Here is a 23,528-nt window from a genome sequence, read left to right on the forward strand (position 1 = left end):
ACGTCTCCCTATTTGGTCTGGAAATTCTCACCCTTAGTGATAGTTCGCCCTTCCCTGCTCATCCCTCTGTTGGCACTTAACCTCTCTGTGGAAATCCAGACTATGATGCATTATCACAAGAAGGGATAACATAGGAGATCAGCTTTGGATTCCCCATCAGTCTGGAAAAGCTGCACTCCTGCAGAAGATTCTTACTGGATTACACCAGTAATCAGGGCCGGTGCAACCATTAGGCAAGAGTAGGTGGTCGCCAAGGACAGTAACCTTTTGAGGGGGGGGGGGGGGGGCAAAGAGCAGCTACAGCCGAAGGAAGACACTAGGTCCAACAGCCACACAAAGGGAAAAAAACCCATCAGCACATACTTTAACCAGCATTTTGTAGGATATCTGTGTGGTGATCACGATTGAAAATAATTATCGAAATATTATATTGAGGGAGGAGTTTGAAAGTGAATTTGGGAGGGGGGGGGTAGGCCGAAGGTTTGCCTAGGCCACCCACCACTCTTGGACCAGCTCTGCCAATAATGTATGATCTTAAAGTGGTGTAAATATTCTTTGCCTGTCCACTGCAACCTTATTGCCTATTGTTTGTCGCATATTTCTTCTTTTTCAAGCATTTCAGCATGTCCTTGATGCAAGACATGACAAATACGAGCGGCTTGTGAAGCTGGGCCGTGATATAACCATTGAGAGTAAACGGACCATTTTCTTGCTTCACAGGATTACAAGGTCAGTGAAGCTTCCCCTCTCCTTGTGTGCACCTCCCGGACACTTAAATGTGATTTCTTCTTTAGTTCAGTTTCCCTTTCCCTTTTAATAATAATTAATCCAAAACCTATAGTCTGCTCATACCTCACAGTTCTAAGCGGATTACAGTTAGACGAGGAGTGGACATGACCAGGAAGTACAAAAATGTTGTTAATATTCCCTAACTAAAATTACAATTCATTATGCAATACAAATTTATGGAAAACAAATCTACTATATAATAAAACTCACCCTCAACGTTCTGAAGACACTGACGTCAGTGTCACTTCCTTCAGGTTCGAAGGGTTCGTGGTGGTGAAGCCACCGAAATCACTGTCTCTGGGCCCACGCCTTCACGTCAGACGTGAATCGAGGGTGGAGCAATGGCGTCAGTGGCTTCACAACGAACAAGGACTCAGGAGATGAAGGTGGTGTGCGTTGACGAGGTGCGGAGCAATGGCGTCAGTGGCTTCACAACGACGAAGGGGTGGGTAGGGAGGGGGGGTTCGGGAGGAAACCTTGCTAGCGCCCGTTTCATTTGCTGCAGAAACGGGCTTTTTTTTACTAGTGTTTTAATATTCTTCCTCACAAAGGAGTAGTGTGACCAGCAAGGCACCTCCAATAACAACAGGAAGACGGGAGTAACAGTGGAAAAAAACTTTATTTGTAATGCCCGACACGGCACCTTGTTTCGGCCAAGTGCCTGCCTCAGGGGCCTTAGTATGGATAAACTCACCTTAGTGTGAATAATTAAACTTAGGAGTATAGAGCACTTGCTGTCTTGAAAAAGACGCTTTTGTGCAGTGTAGAGGTAGAAAAAGAGCACTAGAAGTCAGTGATCGCGGTATATACTATGTAAACTTCTTTGAATGTAGTTGTAAAAACCACAGAAAGGCAGTATACCAAGTCCCATTTCCCTTTTAGTTTGAGCCCGTGCAGCACTTTTTATATTCTTAAACTTGGATAGGTGTTTGAGTCTGACATAACAGAGAGGTCCTGACAGCCCAGGACCATTTTTGGACCTGAATGTAACTTAAGCTACTACTGAAAGTGCTCAGTGTCCTGGGCAGTGAGATAAGGAGGTCCCTCTCCAGTGATGCAGCCAATCCAGCCGCGTTCAGTGCCACATATGTCAAACAAGCGTGGGATAAACATAAAGGAATCCTGTTCGGAAGGAAGGGATCCTGAAGAGCTTAGCGGAGGTTGGATGGCAGAGGCGGGGCTGGTGGTTGGGAGGCGGGGCTAGTGCTGGGCAGACTTATATGGTCTGTGCCCTGAAAAAGACAGATACAAATCAAGGTAAGGTATACACAAAAAGAAGCACATGCGAGTTATCTTGTTGGGCAGACTGGATGGACCGTGCAGGTCTTTTTCTGCCATCATCTACTATGTTATGTTACTGGCAGACTTATACAGTCTGTGCCAGAGCTGGTGGTTGGGAGGCGAGGATAGAGCTGGGCAGACTTATACGGTCTGTGCCAGAGCCAGTGGTTGAGAGGCGGGGCTGGTGGTTGGGAGGCGGGGATAGTGCTGGGCAGACTTATATGGTCTGTGCCCTGAAGAGCACAGGTACAAATCAAAGTAGGGTATACACAAAAAGTAGCACATATGAGTTATCTTGCTGGGCAGACTGGATGGACCGTGCAGGTCTTTTTCTGCCGTCATCTACTATGTTACTATGTATATGTAACAAAAACAAGTCTGATCCTACTACTACTACTATTTAGCATTTCTATAGCGCTACAAGGCGTACCCAGCGCTGATCCCTTGTAGTTAGATTCACTCCACCTCACCTCAGTTTATTTTCTCTACCCAGATACTCCCCCTCACATTGTCTTGCTCCCCCAGTACACACACTCTATCTAGCTTACCCCCAAAGTCAGCTACCATAATCCTGTCCCCAGCTCCTCCAAGTCTGATCTCCTCTCCCGCCCCCCCCCCCCCCTTCCCCAGTATCTTGCTACCAGTGCCTCTGGAACAGTTTGTTTTTTTTTTTTTTTTTTTTTCAGTGGATGTGAACCTCATGGTGTCCACTGTCCTTCACACTTCTATATTACAAGCAAAATAATTCAGCAGGAATCAGAGAATTAAAAGTCTTTTTATTACTCACCCACCAGCACAGCATCAGATATTAGTTTCAAGTCATGGAAAAATAATAACACACTCACAGAATCTAATATCAGTACCTTTGGTAATTTATAAATAATCAGACTAATTATATAAAGAAGAGAAAAAAGAGAGAGAAAGTTTATTCCTCATACAAAGGTCAGAGAACAGAGAGGAAGAAAGAAAGAATGAATGAAAGAGATATTATTAGGTATAGAGAATTAGTTTCTACGAAGGGGTAGAGCACCCCATTCAGGAAAAAATTGGCCATGGGACGGATCTGAAACTCTTTCCAAGCATGGCTAGGTTTTTTTCAGAGTTTCTTTGTATGCAGCGTGGTTTTATAGGTTGTGGTGAGCATCCACCCGTCCTGTACCCTGGACCAATCATAGGTGCTGCATATGTGCTGGAGATTTGTAATTGGATCTTTCATATATGCTGGAGGCTTGCAATTGGTGTCCTTACCATACCTCTTCTCAGTAAATTACATTTGTAACAAGTTATACCAGGTAGCTGAGTTGCCCTAGCAACATGAAGCACCATCAGAGTTTGTGACCAGCCAGATGTACCTGCATGTGGCTGACAATAAAGAAAGATGGGGGGGGTGGGAAATAGTGCAGCATACCTGAAGTAGAACTTTATAACTAACAAAAATTATAGACACTTCACACAGTCTCATATGAATAGCTCAGAAGTTTGTACACAGCATGGTTCAAAGTAAATTACAGTTGCACAGCCCCAAAAGAAACAGAGACCGTGCCAGCAGCAAGCTTCAGGAGAAGGAGAGTAAGGGAGCCACAAGTAGGGTCAATGGGGGCCACCCAATGGTATATCCGTTTAGTCTAGAAAGTGCCCATTATTGCGAGGGAGACAATGCATCGAATTCAGACAATTTTATTGAACTGGTTGAAATACAGAGGTCTTTGAGTGTCACGGGTGTTTCTTAAAGCAAACTGAGAGCAAAGCCAGCCATATCTACATAAATACCAATATGGACAACTGCTCATTTTGTTTTTATCGTAGTTCCCCTAAGAAGGAGGAGATACTGACTGAATCTGAAAGTAAATTAGATGCTATCCGACAGAAAATTAAGCAAGTAGCACAAGAACTGGTGGGAGAAGACATGTATCAGTATCACAGAGCCTTTACACCAGGTAAGATGCATGAGAGGTTTATAGGTTTTTGAAGTCTGTTAGGAGTTTCACGTTAGTGTGACTTTACTATCGTGCCTCACCAAAAAGTCTGAAGTGTAGTACAAGAGTTCCAAGGTGAATCAAATGAAATAAATAAAGTCCACCCATTACTGGGTTAGTCACAATTAACCAGAAAGTGTCTCAATAAACCATAGTTCCACTTTCCTATGAGGTTTGAAATAATTCACAGCACAGTTCTAATAAAACCATATCAAAACCTCCCATTAGCTAAAACCCTTTTTATAGAACCACGTCTTCAATGCCTTTTTAAAGGCGAAATAACAGTTCATAAGTACATAAGTATTGCCATACTGGGAAAGACCAAAGGTCCATCGAGCCCAGCATCCTGTTTCCAACAGTGGCCAATCCAGGTCACATATACCTGGCAAGATCCCAAAAAAGTACAAAACATTTTATACTGCTTATGCCAGAAATAGTGGATTTCCCCCACATCCATTTAATAACGGTCTATGGACTTTTCCTTAGGAAGCCGTCCAAACCTTTTTTAAACTCCGCTAAGCTAACCGCCTTTACCACATTCTCTGGCAACGAATTCCAGAGTTTAATTACACGTTGAGTGAAGAAAAACTTTCTCCGATTCGTTTTAAATTTACTACATTGTAGTACATTGCAGGTCTAATGGTAATGAATCCCATAGCCTTGGTCCACCATTATAAACGTTTGTGAGCAAGTAAGCTGTAACCTGACATTACTAAGGGGCTCATTTTCAAAGCACTTAGACTTTCATAGTTCCATAGGCTACTATCCAGCTTATTTTCGAAGGAGATCGCCGGCCAAAGTTAAAGGGGGCGTTTTGGAAGGGTATGGGAGGCGGGATGGGGTGTGGTTACGAGATGGCCGGCTTCACCCGATAATGGAAAAAAGATGGCTGGCTCTGACGAGCATTTCGCCGGCTTCACTTGGTCCATTTATTTTTAGGGCCAAGTCTCAAAAAAGTGCCCCAATTGACCAGATGACCACTGGAGGGAATCGGGGATCACCTCCCCTTTCTCCAACCCCCTCCCATCCAAAAAACAAAACAAAACTTTTTTGCCAGCCTGAAATGCCATACCCAGCTCCCTGACAGCAGTATGCAGGTCCCTGGAGCAGTTTTTAGTGGGTGCAGTGCACTTCAGGCAGGTGGACCCAGGCCCACCCCCCCCTACCTGTTATACTTTTGGTGGTAAATGGGAGCCCTCCAACCCCCCCCCCCCCCAAAAAAAAAAAACCCCCACTGTACCCACATGTAGGTGCCCCCCTTCACCCATGAGGGCTATGGTAATGGTCTAGAGTTGTGGGGAGTGGGTTTGGGGGGGGGGGATTTGGGGGTTCAGCATCCAAGGAAAGGGAGCTAGATGCATCTGGGAGCTATTTTTTTTTTAATTTTTAGAAGTGCCCCCTAGGGTGCCCGGTTGGTGTCCTTGCATGTCAGGGGGACCAGTGTACTACAAATGCTGGCTCCTCCCATGACCAAATGCCTTGGATTTGGCCGGGTTTGAGATCGCCGGCCTCGGTTTCCATTATCGGCAAAAAGCGATGCCGGCCATCTGAAACCCGGCCATCTCTGACATTTGGCCGGCCCCAACTGTATTATCGAAAAGAAAGATGGCCGGCCATCTTTTTCGATAATACGGTTCGGGACCGCCTTTTGCGGCGCTGGCCATATAGATGGCCGGCGCCGTTTAATTATGCCCCTCTATGCCACCATCCCACCCCCGGGCCTGTCTTAGTCTCTCGGCGGCCCTGGCTTCAGGATATGTAGACTGGTGTAGAAAAAACAGTATCTGAGAAAGTTAAGGTATTATGAGTACACTGTTGAACGCATCACGACTAACAGATTGCTGTGATACTGAATCTTCAGTTTCTAAATTATAAGATTTCTCGCGGTATGTTCTTAAGCATTCAGCGGAAAGGAGAAAAACAAGAAATGGATAAGAAATAATGGAATATTTGTACTGGAAGGATATTATTCCTGAACTTTAAAACAAACAGAATGAACAGCTGCTTCTTCAGAGGAGTAGCTTAATGTTAGTGCAGTGGACTGAAACCCTGGGGAACTGGGTTCATTTCCTACTGTGGCTCCTTTTGAGCCTCAGCAAGTCACTTAACCCTCCAATTCCCCAGGTACAAAACTTAGATTGTGAGCCTTTTAGGGAAAGAGAAAGTACATTTATGTTACATCTGTGCTCACCTCGCCCTCTGGTGGCCAGAACTGGTGGCTGCTGTGGACTGTCACCCGTTCCAGATTTCAGCCCGGTCCGGATCTTCCAGGCTGCCAGACTTGCTCGGATTGAACCTACACAGCACCCGTAGTTTCCTGGTGATGGTTGCAGATGCTGCTGGGCTTATTAGCCATTCTGAAACCTGGCTGCTTTGCCTTTGCATTGCTTCTAAGGCCCTGGTATGTTGGTGCTTGTTGCACTTCTGCTAGTCTGGTTGTTTGCCTGAGATTCTTGCCTGTTTCTAGTTAGTCTGTATTTAGTTTAGTTTAGGTTTTACTTGCTTTCCTTGCCTGGTTTCTTGTTATATTCTGTGTTTAGTTTCTGTTTGTCTGTGTTCTGGCTTTGGGGCTGCTTGCAGCTCTTAGTTCTGTGTCTTGTTAGTCAGTGTTTGTTCCCTGTTTAGTGGCTGTTCTGCAGCTTTCTGTTCTGCCCTTTAGCTTTCCCTTCCTTGCCCAGTCTCCTGCCTTGCTGCCCAAGTTCCTCCCTTTCCCCTCTGACCCTCAGTCCCTGTTTTGCCTTGCTTTTATCCAGTCCTGCCCTGTCCTACAAGTCCTGCCGGCCACCTGAAGCCAAGGGCTCAACCCTTGGTGAAAAGTGGCCAGGTGCAGGTGAAGCATAAGTGTTCATTAAGCTCTGCCTTGTCTCCAGTGTGGGGGTGGTTTTGCCTGCCACTGCCGCTCCTCGGCAGTGGCCCAAGGGCTCACAAACCAGTTTCCAGCTTTTGAGAACGTAACAATCTATATATATAAAAGGCAAGACCAACGTTCTGAAGCCTCCAGCCGGAAGTGTGAAGCGCCAGAGATATCCGGTTTCCCCATGAGTGAAGGAAAACAGCACAGCACGAAATCCCTCTCTCTGTAACAGTGAAGGACTCAGAGGGGGAGGGGAGAGAGATGCCCTCACTCTCTCTGTAACACAGAACAGCAGGAAACTTAACACTGAAGGACTGGACTCCAAGGGGGGAGGGGGAGGGAGAGAGGGCAGAGGGCAGGGACACACACACTCCCACATGCACACTCTGAAGAAAACCTTGCTAGCCCCCGTTTCATTTGCATCAGAAATGGGGCTTTTTTACTATCTATATATATAAAAGGCAAGACCAACGTTCTGAAGCCTCCAGCCGGAAGTGTGAAGCGCCAGAGATATCCGGTTTCCCCATGAGTGAAGGAAAACAGCACAGCACGAAATCCCTCTCTCTGTAACAGTGAAGGACTCAGAGGGGGAGGGGAGAGAGATGCCCTCACTCTCTCTGTAACACAGAACAGCAGGAAACTTAACACTGAAGGACTGGACTCCAAGGGGGGAGGGGGAGGGAGAGAGGGCAGAGGGCAGGGACACACACACTCCCACATGCACACTCTGAAGAAAACCTTGCTAGCCCCCGTTTCATTTGCATCAGAAACGGGGCTTTTTTACTATCTATATATATAAAAGGCAAGACCAACGTTCTGAAGCCTCCAGCCGGAAGTGTGAAGCGCCAGAGATATCCGGTTTCCCCATGAGTGAAGGAAAACAGCACAGCACGAAATCCCTCTCTCTGTAACAGTGAAGGACGCAGAGGGGGAGGGGAGAGAGATGCCCTCACTCTCTCTGTAACACAGAACAGCAGGAAACTTAACACTGAAGGACTGGACTCCAAGGGGGGAGGGGGAGGGAGAGAGGGCAGAGGGCAGGGACACACACACTCCCACATGCACACTCTGAAGAAAGCCTTGCTAGCCCCCGTTTCATTTGCATCAGAAACGGGGCTTTTTTACTATCTATATATATAAAAGGCAAGACCAACGTTCTGAAGCCTCCAGCCGGAAGTGTGAAGCGCCAGAGATATCCGGTTTCCCCATGAGTGAAGGAAAACAGCACAGCACGAAATCCCTCTCTCTGTAACAGTGAAGGACTCAGAGGGGGAGGGGAGAGAGATGCCCTCACTCTCTCTGTAACACAGAACAGCAGGAAACTTAACACTGAAGGACTGGACTCCAAGGGGGGAGGGGGAGGGAGAGAGGGCAGGGACACACACTCCCACATGCACACTCTGAAGAAAACCTTGCTAGCCCCCGTTTCATTTGCATCAGAAACGGGGCTTTTTTACTAGTTTAATATATGTAGACTGCTATGGTTGTACCACTGAAAGATGGCATATCAAATCCATGATCTTTTACCCCTTCTGCTATGATCAAAATAAATACTATTGCTTTTGAAGGGAATTCAGGTTTAAAGGAGAAGTTTGCCTTTTGCAGATGACCCAACAATCTGGAAGAGAGTGATCACCCTGAGCGAGCAGACAAGAGGAGTCATCTACAAAGACTGGAAGGCAACTCGAATGCTCTAGTAGTTAAGCTTTATTTAAAGAAGTGGAGGGTGATATATTTGGGTATAGAAATCGAAAATAGCTGTATATGTCATAAGAGGGAAGAGGCTGATGTTGCAGACCAGGAGAGAGTCCTCAGAGCAATTGTAACTGATTTCAAGGCAGTGGAACAACGTGGTAGGGCATTGACCAAAGTCAAAGGGATGCTAACATGCATAGAGCAATATAAACAGTCCTTCTGTCCGAGCCAGAAGTCTGTAGACTCCAGAAGTGAGATCGGCGAGGGAGTAGGTTGTGGGGTGTGAGTGAGAGAAGGCGGTGTGTAGGAGTGGATCCTTCCTCCGCTCTCCAGATCCTTGATATTACCCTTCATTCTCCCTCCCCCCTCCCCCAGTGATTTGCCCTGTATTCCCTGCAGTGACATAAAGAGCTCGTCCCCTTTTTTGACAACCTGTATCTGTCCTAAACAGATTATAGCCCAGTATGGGCATATGCCATTCATGTCAGAGATCACTGGGGTGGCCTGTAACCTGTGGGAATTTCTGCTCCTTCTGTTAACGTGCTTTCATGTGTCCTTGAGGTATGCTTAGTGGCACTGGATCAGGGAAATCCACAGTAATGTTGCATCCTGTGAAAACATTGGTGTGATGGTTCAGTGACGTGATGACAAATTCTGTGCTTTGGTGCCATGTGGCAGTGTGTGACCCAGCTCTGACGTATTCACTCATAACATGGTGTTTCTGAATGTGCTTCCTTTAGGCCTGGTGGTTCTTCCTAAACTCATTTCTGGTATCATGTCTCTTATGCTGCATCTCTCCTGGCTTTAGAGGTGTGATCTGATGAGATTCAACTAACGGGGTTGCAAAACCAGATACTTATGGTATAAAAATATGCAGTTCATGCAAAGATAGTGTGTTCTGCTGTCTTAACATTTCTGGAATAATTCTAATGTATTTCTGCAATATCTAGTCTTATTTTCCTTACTGTGTGTGTACACAGGACTTCAAGAATATGTGGAGGCTGTCGCTTTCCAGCATTTCATCAAAACACACACACTTATGAATATTGAAGAAATCAACAAGCAGCTGGCTTTTACCTCGGAGGATGACCAGAACGAGTTAAAGGCAGTAAGAATATTTTTGCTCCTCTTAGTTCCAAGCACTGTTGCAAGTATAGTCATTGCTGTTTAAGGTTCCTCAACTAGAATGCATTTTATTTTTCTCCTGAACTGCATTATGTAGAAAACTCCTATCTTTCAGCATCTAGGTTCTCTTTCAGAGGGTTTTTATCTATAACTAGTAAAAGAGGCCCGTTTCCAACAGAAAGGAAACGGGCGCTAGCAAGGTTCCAGGGCTTCCTCCCTACCTCTGTCCTCTGAGTTCCAGGCCCCCTCCACTCTGAGTTCCATGCCCCCTCCCCCCTCTCACGTCTCAGAACCCCCTCCCCCCCCTCATCCCGTGCCGTATGAGTTCCACAACCCCGTGGCTCCTTCCCTCTCTCTCTGTGGCCTCCCAGTGCAAGCAGGACGTGTGCGGGTGCCCCAGCCCTTCGTCAGTGCCAGCTGTTATGTTTTACCACCTGCTCCGCCGTCAACAGTGAAGTCCAGCATGCACGGATGCCGCTTCAGACTGCCATTGCTTTCACTTCTGTTTCAGCTGTTCCTCTGGTCCTGCCCTTCCGCAAACAGGAAATGATGGATTCCCTTCCCTCTCACTTCACATTGGTCTGCCCTGTGACGTTATCCCCAGGGTGGACCAAAGGGAACTGTGTTACGAACCCAGGCATCCAGACGGAGGTGCAAATTTTTATATAGGATGGGGCCCTTTTACTAAGGTGCACCGAAAAGTGGCCTGCGCTGGTCTAGGCACGCGTTTTGTACATGTGCAAGTCAAATTTTCAGCACTTCTGGAAAAAAGGCTTTTTTTTTTTTTGTGGCCTAAAATGGACGTGCAGCAAAATTAGAACCAGCACGTGTCCATTTTCGGCGTGACCTTACTGTCACCCATTGACTTAAAGGTAAGGTCTCGCGCGCTAACCGGGCGATAAGCAGCAGGCACGCAGAAACTGCTGATTACTGCTGCGTAAGCACCACACGGTAGAAAATAGAAAATGTCTTCTTCCTCATGTTTTGGGCGCGTGTCAAAAATGGAATTACTGCCTGGGGCCAGGTGGTTGTTCTGATTTGGCGCATGTAGGCGCCTAAACGCCTTAGTAAAAGGGCCATTTATTTATTTATGAATGCATGAATGACATTTTATACCCCACATTTTCCCGTACTATTTTGAGTTCAGTGTGGCTAACAAGCTAAAAAGAAGTCATTACAAAATATGAAACAAAATACATAAACCCACACATCAATAAGGAAAGAATCATAAATATATAAAGAATTCAATAAAAAAAAAAAGCATAATGGGGAGAATGGAAGGGGGAGATTAGGCACCGGACAGAAATTGTTAGAGAAGGAAAGATTTCAAAAACTTAAGAAAATAAAAAATAATCATGTTGGGATCTTATATTTTTCGGCAAGGAATTCCACCATTTAGTACGTTGGTATGAAAAAGTAGCTGCAGTGGTGTAGCAAGGAGGGCTGCTACCCGGGGCGGTTCGCCGTTGCACCCCCTCCCCCCCCCCCCAGGTGCAGCACGATGACACTCCCCCTCGGCACATCAACAACCCCCCCCCTCCCTAGTGCCTACCCTCCTCCCTCCAACCAGCTCCCGCACCCTACCTTTAAAGAAATTTCGGAAGCTGTGGAGAGGCGACGTGCAGCGCCTCGCGCCTGCATGTAAAAAAAGCGTGGATCATCATCGGGCCTTCCCTCACGCTGTCTGTCCCGCCCTTGCAGAAATAGGAAGTTGCGTCAGCGGAGGGCGGGACAGACAGCATGAGGGAAGGCCCAATGACGATCCACGCTTTTTTTACATGCAGGCGCGAGGCGCTGCGCCTCACCTCTCCACGGCTTCCGAAATTTCTTTAAAGGTAGGGTGCGGGAGCTGGTTGGAGGGAGCTGAGGAGGGTAGGCACTGGGTCGGGAGGGGGGGTGTCATCGTGCTGCACCGGGGGGGGGGGAGCTGGCAGGGAGCAACCCCCCCCCCCCCCCCCCGAGCTGACACCCGGGGCGGACTGCCCCTTCCCCCCCCCCCCTTGCTACTCCACTGGGTAGCTGAATATAAACTACTTTCTTACAGGTAGGAAAATGAAGACACTGGTAAGTCTCTTGCACCGATTGCGAGAAGGCAAAGTAACAAGGGGCAACGTATAGTCAGGGGCAATACCATACAAAATCTGAACTATGAGAGCTCAGAGTTTGAATTCAGCCCTAATGGGACACGAATGCAAAGGAGTAGCCCTCTGAAAGTGTGGTACATGCGTGACGGATCTAACCGCAGTATTCTGGGCAATTTGCAGTTTCCTTAAGATACATTCTTTACACCCTGCATAGATGGAATTGCAATAATCAAATTGGGTCAAAACAAGAGAATTGGACGAGTAATCTGAAAATATCAATTGGGGGGAAAAAAGGGCCTAATGTGCTTAAGCTTCCAAACTAATTTAAAAGATTTAGGACCCTGTTTACTAAGCAGCGTTAAAGGCTCGTTAATTTTTTTAACGCGCATTAACCATGTACGTGCATTAACCATGTATGTGCCTACAATCCTATATAATAATTTGCACCTCCAACGTTCTACGTCTGGATGCCTGAGTTCATAACACAATTCCCATTGGTCCACCCTCACTTAGGAATGTGATGACATCAGAGGGCAGATCAATGAGAGGGAAGGGAAACCAGCACCAGCCAGCCACAGAACGTTGGAGGTGAGGATTCAATCGCGGGAGAATCACCCCCTCCCTCTCCTCCCCCTCTCCTTCCCTCTCCTCCCCCATCTCCTTCCCTCCCCTCCGAGTTTCATGCCCCCCCTCCCTTCTCCCCTCCCTCTCTCCCCTCCGAGTGGCAGCACGACCTGCATTGCCCACCCTTTTCTCCCAGTCCTCCGCCTGCTCCTCACCTTCCTGCGTGCCGGCCTGAATTTAAAAGTTCTTACCTTGGGGTCCGCCGGCAGCAGTAAAAGGAGAGCAGGCACGGCGCTTCAGCCTGCCTTCCCTTCTGTCTCAGCTCTGCCTCTGTTCCTGCCCTCATTTCCTGTTTCAGTAGGGCGGGACCAGAGGCAGAGCTGAGATAGAAGGGCAGGCAGGCTGAAGCGCCGTGCCTGCTTGCCTTTTACTGCTGCCGGCGGACCCCGAGGTAAGAACTTTTAAATTCAGGCCGGCACACAGGAAGGCGAGGGCAGGCGGAGGACTGGGAGAAGAGGGTTGGCAATGCAGGTCGGGCTGCCACTTGGAGGGGAGAGAGGGAGGGAGGCGCGGGGGTCTGAAACTCGGAGGGGGGGAGGGAGGGGGCCAAGATGGAACTCGGAGGATAACCTTGCTAGCGCCCTATAAGCGCTTACATGGTTAGCCCTCGCAGTAAGTGTAGGCGTGCTAAAAACACTAATGCACCTTAGTAAACAGGGCCCTTAGTAACCTCCGAGGACACCTGAGATTCAAAGGTTAAGTGCTGATCAACAACAACCCATAAAATTAGTGGACTCCAAAGGAAAAGAAGTACAGTCAATGCTAAAATCGCTGCAGAGATCATGGCCGAACAGATTAGTTATTTCCAAAACTTCTCCCGATTTTAATTTTAGCCTGAATTCAGATGCCCAGGATTCCATTAAATCAAGGCCAGTTCTTTAATCCTGTATAGAATTCCTTGGATGTCGCCTCGAAAAGGGATGTAAATAGTGACATCATCTGTATAGATAAAAGGATGGAATCCCATAAAGTTCTACATTCTCAGAGTGTTGTTTTTGTGATCCAAAGAGACAGAACAGCAAGCACATTTTTAAAAATGTTGGGGTCGCTATTAAAAGTGAGGTAAAACGGTTCCTGGCCGGTTAAATTGCTTCTTCGGGGCTAACCTCTCGTTTTCAGCGCCACTTAACTGGTTAGTGCCGCTGAAAATATCTGGGTAGTACCCAACTCAAAACTGGCTGTTCCAGGGGTGAATTTGGCAGTTGGACGGTTAAGTGCTGATATTGAGCACTGAGGGGCCATTTTAGTAAGCCGCATAGGCGCCTATACGCGCCCAACACACGCTAATTTGGAGTTACCATGTGGCCATTGCGGTAATTTCATTTTTGACACGCGTCCGCAAAATTTTTCGTTTTCTGACGCGCGTCAAGTATCATTCTACACGTGTGATTCATTGTCGCCTGGGTAACGCGTGAGACCTTACCGCTAAGTCAATGGCTGGCGGTAAGGTCTGAGCCCCAAAATAGACACGCGTCAATTTTTCTTTTGCCGCACATCCATTTTTGGCAAAAATGTTAAAAAGGCATTTTTTTTTTACAGGCGCGCTGAAAAATGGATCTTTTCTCGCCCAAAACCAGCGCCTACACTACCACAGGCCATTTTTCAGCGCACCTTAGTAAAAGGACCCCTTAACCGGCCAAGATGACCACGTAAAAGTCAGTTCTATCTTCATGCTAGTTAAGTGGTGAATATGGCATGTAGGAGTCCTTTTACTAAGGCACGCTGAAATGTGGCCTGCGGTGGTGTAGGCGCATGTTTTGGATGTGCGCAGGTCCATTTTCAGTGCGCCTGGAAAAAGGCCTTTTTTTTTTTCTGTGGCCGAAAATGGACGTTTAGCCAAATTAAAACCAGCGTGCGTCCATTTTCTTCCTGAGGCCTTACTACCAGTCATTGCTAAGCCTCACGTGCTAACCGGGCGGTAAGCATCAGCACGTGTAAATTGCTGATTACCACTGGATAAGCGCCATGCGGTAGAAAATATTTTCTACTGCGTGTTTCGGGCGCACATCAAAAATGGAACTACCACCTGGGGCACGCGGTAGCTCCAATTTGATGCGCATAGGCACCTACGTCCCTTAGTAAAAGGGCACCTTAACATGCTATGGTTTAGCCGGCTTCGTAAACCCGGAAATTCAATGCTGGAGCCCGACTTGGCCCAGCATTGAATTTCTGGGCATAATACCAGCAAAACACTGAGTGCCGCTGGCCGAATATCAGCTCAGTTGCATATGGATATATTCATTAATTATAGACATGGTAGTACTGGATGCTCTTTTCCTTTTAATTATTATTCATTAATTATAAACATGCTAGTACTGGATGTGCCTTTTTCCTTTTACTACTACTACTACTTAACATTTCTAAAGCGCTGCTAGGGTTACGCAGCGCTGTACAATTTAACATAAAAGGACAGGCCCTGCTCAAAGAGCTTACAATCTAATAGATAAGAGTGAGACAAATATAGGACAATCAAGCCATTGTGACATCACTGATGAGGTTGGCTCTTAGGCATTGGTGGAATGAGGCATTATGACATCACAATCTCAGTTCTGGTTACATCACTGCTATATGTAATACTACTACTACTACTACTTAACATTTCTATAGCACTGCTAGGGTTACGCAGCGCTGTACAATTTAACATAAAAGGACAGGCCCTGCTCAAAGAGCTTACAATCTAAAGGACAAGTGAGTAGATGATACGATGGGGGCAGTCCGGATATCCTGAAGGTAAGAGTTAGGTGCCGAAGGCAGCATTGAAGAGGTGGGCTTTAAGCAAAGACTTGAAGATGGGCAGGGAGGGGGCTTGACGTAGGGGCTCAGGAAGGTTGTTCCAGGCATAGGGTGAGGCGAGGCAGAATGGGCGGAGCCTGGAGTTGGCAGTGGTGGAGAAGGGTACTGAGAGGAGGGATTTGTCCTGTGAACGGAGGTTTTGGGTGGGAACGTAAGGGGAGATGAGGGTAGAGAGGTAGTGAGGGGCAGCAGATTGAGTACATTTGTAGGTAAGAAGGAGGAGCTTGAACTGAATGCGGTAACGGATTGGAAGCCAGTGAAGTGACCTGAGAAGAGGGGTGATATGAGTATATCGGTTCTGGCGGAATATAAGATGTGCAGCAGAGTTCTGAACAGATTGAAGGGGGGATAGATGGCTAAGTGGGAGGCCGGTGAGGAGTAAGTTGCAGTAGTCAAGGCGAGAGGTAATGAGAGCGTGGACGAGAGTTCGGGTGGTGTGTTCAGAGAGGAAAGGGCGAATTTTTATTGCCCTTACACCAGGAATCACAGACTCGAAGAATGAATAGTCCTGAATGAGTTGCTCTCATTGCCAGCTTTCAGCACCCCATCTCCTCTGTGGCTCTGTCAAACCCCCAGGCTCTCCTCTACCCTTCCCTTTTTCCTGGCTGTCTCACCCCCAGCTCCTTTCTAGCCAAATGACTTTCTTTTTATTTCTTTCCCCCCTCTGTGCTTTGATAATCTATCTTTCCCTCTTCCCCGAGACCCTTCTTCCACCCCCATCTAAGATCCTCTTTCCTTCCCTCCCCTCAGATCCGGAGAACTTGAAAGGGGCATTAGCTAAATCCAAAATGAATTTAACTTCCCTACTATACCCCATTTTCTACCCCCCCCCCTCTTTCTTGAATCCCAGCACTGATCACTAAGAAGCCTTACCTCCACTCCCACCCCCCGCCCAAAATAAAACCCACATAAATAATCCTGGCACACAAGAAACATCAGAAAAGAGCTGTATTTTTATGAAGTAAAATACAAGTTAGTATTATTTAATAGAGACATTCTAATTCATGTAAACATGCCCCATAATTGCCTCAGAATCTTGAAAATCTGTAGCAGGAAACCTTAGGGGGGGAGGGGGAGAGGTGATTTAATACTTTCTGACAAGACAAGATTGAAGGCTTGTCTCAAGGCCTTTTCCAGGAGATTTATTTATTTTCTATATTTATAACCCGCCTTACAACAAGGTGGGTTATATCAAAACATACATAAAATCATTACATATATGATTGCCCAATCAAAATTCTTAATTGATTCAATGAATGTTCTTTGCACTGAAAGTCCAGGAATTAAAGGAGCTTAACATCGCTAAAGAAATAACCAAGCAAAATCCTCATAATCACAGCAGCATTAATTATTGTATACAGTACATGAGGCACACCCCAGATTTCAGCCCGATTGAGAACACACTGCTGTGGTTTTCTACTAGCGAGTGTGGTATGAGACTTTTTAAAATATATTGTTTTAAGTGACTTTTGGGAAGCACACATGTAATTTTGCCAGATTTTGGAAGGTTTGGTATTCCTGCCAAAGAATAGCTACTGCAAGTCTAACTGAACGTTTTTGCTCTAAAAAGAAGCTGTTACTGAAACATCTCACTTTCAAGCACTACCTGTATCCTTGGTGTAATCTTTGACAACTGCCTCACTTTTTCTGACCACATCTCTCTGTATAAGTATTGCCATGCTGGAACAGACCGAAGGTCCATCAAGCCCAGCAACCTGTTTCCAAGTGGCCAATCCATGTCACAAGTACCTGGCAAGAGCCCAAAACAGTACAATACTTTTTATGCTGAGTATTCTAGAAATAAGCAGTGGATTTTCCTTTAGGAAGCCATCCAAACCTTTTTTTTAAACCCTACTAAGCTAACCACTTTTACCACATTCTCTTGCAGCGAATTCCAGAGCTTAATTACACGTTGAGTGAAGAAAACATATCTCCGATTTGTTTTAAATTTACTACTTTATAGCTTTATTGCGTGCCCCCTACTCCTAGTATTTTTGGAAAGAGTAAACAAGCGATTCACATCTACCCATTTCACTCCACTCATTATTTTAGAGAACTCTATCATATCTCCCCTCAGCCGTCTTTTCTCCAAGCTAGAGCCCTAGCCAATTTAGCCTTTTCTCATAGGGAAGTCGTCCCATCCCCTCTATCGTTTTCGTCACCCTTCCCTGTACCTTTTCTAATTCCACTATATCTTTTTATGTTTCAATAATTTTTATTGGTGACAATTCCAGATACATCCAAAGCTGTGCATTTACTGATAGATAGTTATAACAATACACACAATAGAAATATTGTTACCTTCTGTCATCCAGTTTTTTTTTAACAAATATAACCCCCACCCACCTTCCCCCTCTAAGTATATTATTCTTTTAACTTATTAATGATAACAAGCTTAACCGTGTATTCTTACTCATTGTGCACTGCATTCAAATGTGTTCCTCTCTCTATGTCATCATAGTTAGGCTTTTATCCCCAAGTCCTCCTTTATCCCCCCCTCCCTCTTTCCCTCCACTATATCTTTTTTGAGATGTGGTGACAGAATTGAACACAGTATTCGAGGTGCGGTTGCACCATGGAGCGATACAAAGGCATTATAACATCCTTATTTTTGTTTTTCCATTCCTTTCCTAATAATTCCTAACATTCTATTTGCTTTCTTAGCTGCCGCTGCACACTGAGCAGATGGTTTCAACATATCAACGACAATGCCTAGATCCCTTTCCTGGTCGGTGACTCCTATTGTGGAACCTTGCATTACGTAACTATAATTTGGATTTCTCTTTCCTTCCTGGTGGAAGGAGGATAACCAGTGGGACACTGTCATACCGGGGTACAAATTATATCGTAGTGATAGGGTGGATCGAATTGGTGGAGGTGTAGCATTGTATATTAATGAGAGCCTTGAATCAAATAGATTAAAAATTCTGCAGAAAACAAAACATGTCTTGGAATCACTGTGGATTGAAATTCCATGTGTAAAGGGGAAAAGGATAGTGATAGGAGAGTACTACCGTCCGCCTGGCCAGGAGGAAACAAAACACGTCTTGGAATCACTGTGGATTGAAATTCCATGTGTAAAGGGGAAAAGGATAGTGATAGGAGAGTACTACCGTCCGCCTGGCCAGGAGGAAACAAAACACGTCTTGGAATCACTGTGGATTGAAATTCCATGTGTAAAGGGGAAAAGGATAGTGATAGGAGTGTACTACCGTCCGCCTGGCCAGGAGGAAACAAAACACGTCTTGGAATCACTGTGGATTGAAATTCCATGTGTAAAGGGGAAAAGGATAGTGATAGGAGTGTACTACCGTCCGCCTGGCCAGGATGAACAGACGGATGCAGAAATGTTAAAGGAAATTAGGGACACAAACAAACTGGGCATCGCAATAATAATGGGTGATTTCAATTACCCCGATATTGACTGGGTAAATGTAACATCGGGGTACGCTAGGGAGGTAAAATTCCTTGATGAAATCAAGGACTGCTTTACGGAGGAGCTGGTACAGAGCCAACGAGAGAAGGAAAAATTCTAGTCCTAGTCCTTAGTGGAGCGCATGATCTGGTGCGGGAGGTAATGATGCTGGGACCACTTGATAACAGTGATCATAATATGATCGGATTTGATATTAGCTTTGAAGTAAGTATATATAGGAAATCAAATACGTTAGCGTTTAACTTTAAAAAAGGAGACTGTGATAAAATGAGAAGAACGGTGAAAAGAAAACTTAAAGGAGCGACTGCGAGGGTCAAAAATTTACAACAGGCGTGGATGCTGTTCAAAAACACCATCCTGGAAGCCCAGGCCAAATATATTCCGCGTATTAAAAAAGGAGGACGGAAGACCAAACGACAGCCGGCGTGGTTAAAAAGTGAGGTGAAGGAAGCTATTAGAGCTAAAAGAAAATCCTTCAGAAAATGGAAGAAGGAACCGACTGAAAATAATAAGAAACGGCATAAGGAATGTCAAGTCAAATGCAAAGCGCTGATAAGGAAGGCTAAGAGGAAAAAAAGATTGCGTTGGAGGCAAAAACACATAGTAAAATATTTTTTAGGTATATTAAAAGCAGGAAGCCGGCAAAAGAATCAGTAGGACCGCTAGATGACCAAGGAATAAAAGGGGCAATCAGGGAAGACAAAGCTGTAGTGGAGAGATTAAATTAATTCTTTGCTTCGGTCTTCACCGAGGAAGATTTGGGAGGGATACCGGTGTCGGAAATGGTATTCGAATCTGACGAGTTGGAGAAACTTAATGAATTCTCTGTAAACCTGGAGGATGTAATGGGGCAGTTCTACAAACTAAAGAGTAGGAAATCTCCTGGACTGGATGGTATTCATCCCAGAGTACTGATAGAACTGAAAAATGAGCTTGCAGAGCTGTTGTTAGAAATATGTAATTTATCCTTAAAATCGAGTGTGGTACCGGAAGATTGGAGGGTGGCCAATGTAACGCCGATTTTTTAAAAAGGTTCCAGAGGAGATCCAGGAAATTATAGACCGGCGAGTCTGACGTTGGTGCCGGGCAAAATGGTAGAGACTATTATGAAGAACAAAATTACAGAGCATATTCAAAAGCATGGATTAATGAGACAAAGTCAACATGGATTTAGTGAAGGGAAATCTGCCTCACCAATCTACTACGTTTCTTTGAAGGGGTGAACAAACATGTGGTTAAAGGTGAGCTGGTTGATATTGTGTATCTGGATTATCAGAAAGTGTTTGACAAAGTACCTCATGAAAGACTCCAGAGGAAATTGGAGAGTAATGGGATAGGAGGCAGTGTTCTATTGTGGATTAAAAACTAGTTAAAAGATAGAAAACAGAGAGTAGGGTTAAATGGTCAGTATTCTCAGTGGAGAAGGGTAGTTAGTGGGGTTCCTCAGGGGTCGGTGCTCGGACCACTGCTTTTTAACATATTTATAAATGACCTAGAGATGGGAGTAACTAGGTAATTAAATTTGCTGATGACACAAAGTTATTCAAAGTCATTAAATCGCAGGAGGATTGTGAAAAATTACAAGAGGACCTTACGAGACTGGGAGACTGGGCATCTAAATGGCAGATGACGTTTAATGTGAGCAAGTGCAAAGTGATGCATGTGGGAAAGAGGAACCCGAATTATAGGTATGTCATGCAAGGGTCCACGTTAGGAGTCACCGCCCAGGGAAGGGATCTAGGTGTCATTGTTGATGATACGTTGAAACCTTCTGCTCAGTGTGCTGCTGTGGCTAAGAAAGCAAATAGCATGTTAGGTATTATTAGGAAAGGAATGGAAAACAAAAATGAGGATGTTATAATGCCTTTGTATCATTCCATGGTGCGACCGCACCTCGAATATTGTGTTCAATTCTGGTCGCCGTATCTCAAAAAAGATATAGTGGAATTAGAAAAGGAGCAGAGAAGGGCGACGAAAATGATAAAGGGGATGGGACGACTTCCCTATGAGGAAAGGCTAAAGCAGCTAGGGCTCTTCAGCTTGGAGAAAAGGCGGCTGAGGGGAGATATGATAGAGGTCTATAAAATAATGAATGGAGTGGAACAGGTAGATGTGAATCGTCTGTTCACACTTTCCAAAAATACTAGGACTAGGGGGCATGCGATGAAGCTACAATGTAGTAAAATTAAAACGAATCGGAGAAACTTTTTCTTCACTCTGGGATAAGCAGTATTTTATTTATTGCATTTGTATCCCACATTTTCCCACCTCTTTGCAGGCTCAGTGTGGCTTACAATACATCATGAGTAGTGGAAATAGGAAGAAAATAGACATTAGGTGTTACAGAAGGATTAAATGTTTTGTACTTTTTTGGGATCTTGCCACGGTATATGTGACCTGGATTGGCCACTGTTGGAAACAGGATGCTGGGCTTGATGGACCTTTGGCCTTTCCCAGTATGGCAATACTTATGTACTTATCATTTTGCACTTGCTCATATTAAACGTCATCTGCCATTTAGATGCCCAATCTCCCAGTCTTGTAAGGTCCTCTTGTAAACTTTCTCTATGGTTGTTCAGAAATCGTTTTCCACACTTCGACAACTATATACTGCTAGTTCTCTTTCGGATATCCAGTCTCTCCAGTTACCGATTCATTTCTTATTAATGTCTCATGTTTATTGTAACTCCATCCTGCAGGGTTTGCCACAGTGCCAACCTTGCTGACCTCAGATAGTACAGAATGCCGCTGTAAAGCCCATTTTTGGTGCAAAGAAATAGGTCAGCATCTCCCCGCTTCTCATCTTGTTTCTTACCACATTTCGATATTTTCTCTAGTCCCCCAAATCATCCATATTGGCCTTTTGTCTTTCTTATATGGTTTTCTGACCCCAAATATAGCCTGGAGTGGAGGAGTAGCCTAGTGTTTAGTGCAGTGGACTTTGATCCTGGGGAACTGGGTTCAATTCCCACTGCAGCTCCTTGTGACTCTGTACAAGTCACTTAACTCTCCATTGCCCCAGATACAAATAAGTACCTGTATATACTATGCAAACCCCCACAGAAAGGCAGTATATCAAGTCCCATTTCCCTTTCCCTATTTGAGATTCTACATGGAATGTTGCTAGTGGAGGAGGAGTGGTTAGTGTGGACTTTGATCCTGGGGCAGTGGCGTACCAAGGGGGGTGGCGGTCCGAGTGGAGGAGTAGCCTAGTGGTTAGTGCAGTGGACTTTGAGCCTGGGGAACTGAGTTCAATTCCCACTGCAGCTCCTTGTGACTCTGGGCAAGTCACTTAACCCTCCACTGCCCCTGGTACAAAATAAGTACCTGAATATATGTAAACCGCTTTGAATGTAGTTGCAAAAACCTCAGAAAGGCAGTATATCAAGTCCCATTTCACCCTTTCCCTTATGACATCACAATATCAGAAGTGAGCCAAGTATTGGGCAATCAAGCCATTGTGACATCACTGATGAGGTTGGCTCAGGCATTGGTGGAATGAGGCATTATGACATCACAGTATCAGCTCCAGTGGAGGAGTAGCCTAGTGGTTAGTGCAGTGGACTTTGAGCCTGGGGAACTGAGTTCAATTCCCACTGCAGTTCCTTGTGACCATGGGCAAGTCACTTAACCCTCCATTGCCCCTGGTACAAAATAAGTACCTGAATATATGTAAACAGCTTTGAATGTAGTTGCAAAAACCTCAGAAAGGCAGTATATCAAGTCCCATTTCCCTTTCCCTTTCCATTCTGCCTCTCAATATCTTAGTTGTTCCCTCCCATTTTCATGTACAGTCTCGAGCAGTTAAAATCTTCCTTTTGTTTAGGGTCGCTGCTGTCTCTCTGTGGAACTCCCTTCTCTTGACTTATATTTAGAACTTTTACTCAAGAAATATAAAGCCCAATTATAAGGCGTTTCCCAGTTCCACCCTGCTAGGATGATTTATACCTTTGCTTTTAGATAATTGCCTCTCCATGGTCCACATGCAGTCCTCATGGTCTCTCATGTCCTTCCTACTTATTATTTATTGCATTTGTATCCCACATTTCCCCACCTATTTGCAGGCTCAATGTGGCTTACAGAGTATGGTAATGACATAATCATTTCATTTCATGATAACAGATACAATTATTAAAGTTTGAAGATTAGGTAAAGGAAGATAAACGAAATGTGTTAGGTAGGATATACAGTGGGGGAAATAAGTATTTGATCCCTTGCTGATTTTGTAAGTTTGCCCACTGACAAAGACATGAGCAGCCCATAATTGAAGGGTAGGTTATTGGTAACAGTGAGAGATAGCACATCACAAATTAAATCCGGAAAATCACATTGTGGAAAGTATATGAATTTATTTGCATTCTGCAGAGGGAAATAAGTATTTAATCCCTCTGGCAAACAAGACCTAATACTTGGTGGCAAAACCCTTGTTGGCAAGCACAGCGGTCAGACGTCTTCTGTAGTTGATGATGAGGTTTGCACACATGTCAGGAGGAATTTTGGTCCACTCCTCTTTGCAGATCATCTCTAAATCATTAAGAGTTCTGGGTTGTCGCTTGGCAACTCGCAGCTTCAGCTCCCTCCATAAGTTTTCAATGGGATTAAGGTCTGGTGACTGGCTAGGCCACTCCATGACCCTAATGTGCTTCTTCCTGAGCCACTCCTTTGTTGCCTTGGCTGTATGTTTTGGGTCATTGTCGTGCTGGAAGACCCAGCCACGACCCATTTTTAAGGCCCTGGCGGAGGGAAGGAGGTTGTCACTCAGAATTGTACGGTACATGGCCCCATCCATTCTCCCATTGATGCGGTGAAGTAGTCCTGTGCCCTTAGCAGAGAAACACCCCCAAAACATAACATTTCCACCTCCATGCTTG

At 45.4% G+C, this 23,528-nt stretch overlaps 1 protein-coding gene across 1 annotated transcript in view; it reads left to right on the forward strand.

Annotated features, from left to right (window-relative positions):
• The window catches only part of TSNAX (translin associated factor X), a 75,818-nt gene that overhangs the window by 40,007 nt on the left and 12,283 nt on the right, over positions 1–23,528 (forward strand). Inside the window, 3 exon segments of the mRNA XM_030199756.1 lie at positions 615–729; positions 3,877–4,007; positions 9,576–9,703. Of these exon segments, the coding sequence (XP_030055616.1) occupies positions 615–729; positions 3,877–4,007; positions 9,576–9,703 (374 nt within the window).

This window comes from Microcaecilia unicolor, chromosome 4 (assembly GCF_901765095.1).
Source record: "Microcaecilia unicolor chromosome 4, aMicUni1.1, whole genome shotgun sequence".
In the NCBI taxonomy this organism is placed as follows: domain Eukaryota; kingdom Metazoa; phylum Chordata; class Amphibia; order Gymnophiona; family Siphonopidae; genus Microcaecilia; species Microcaecilia unicolor.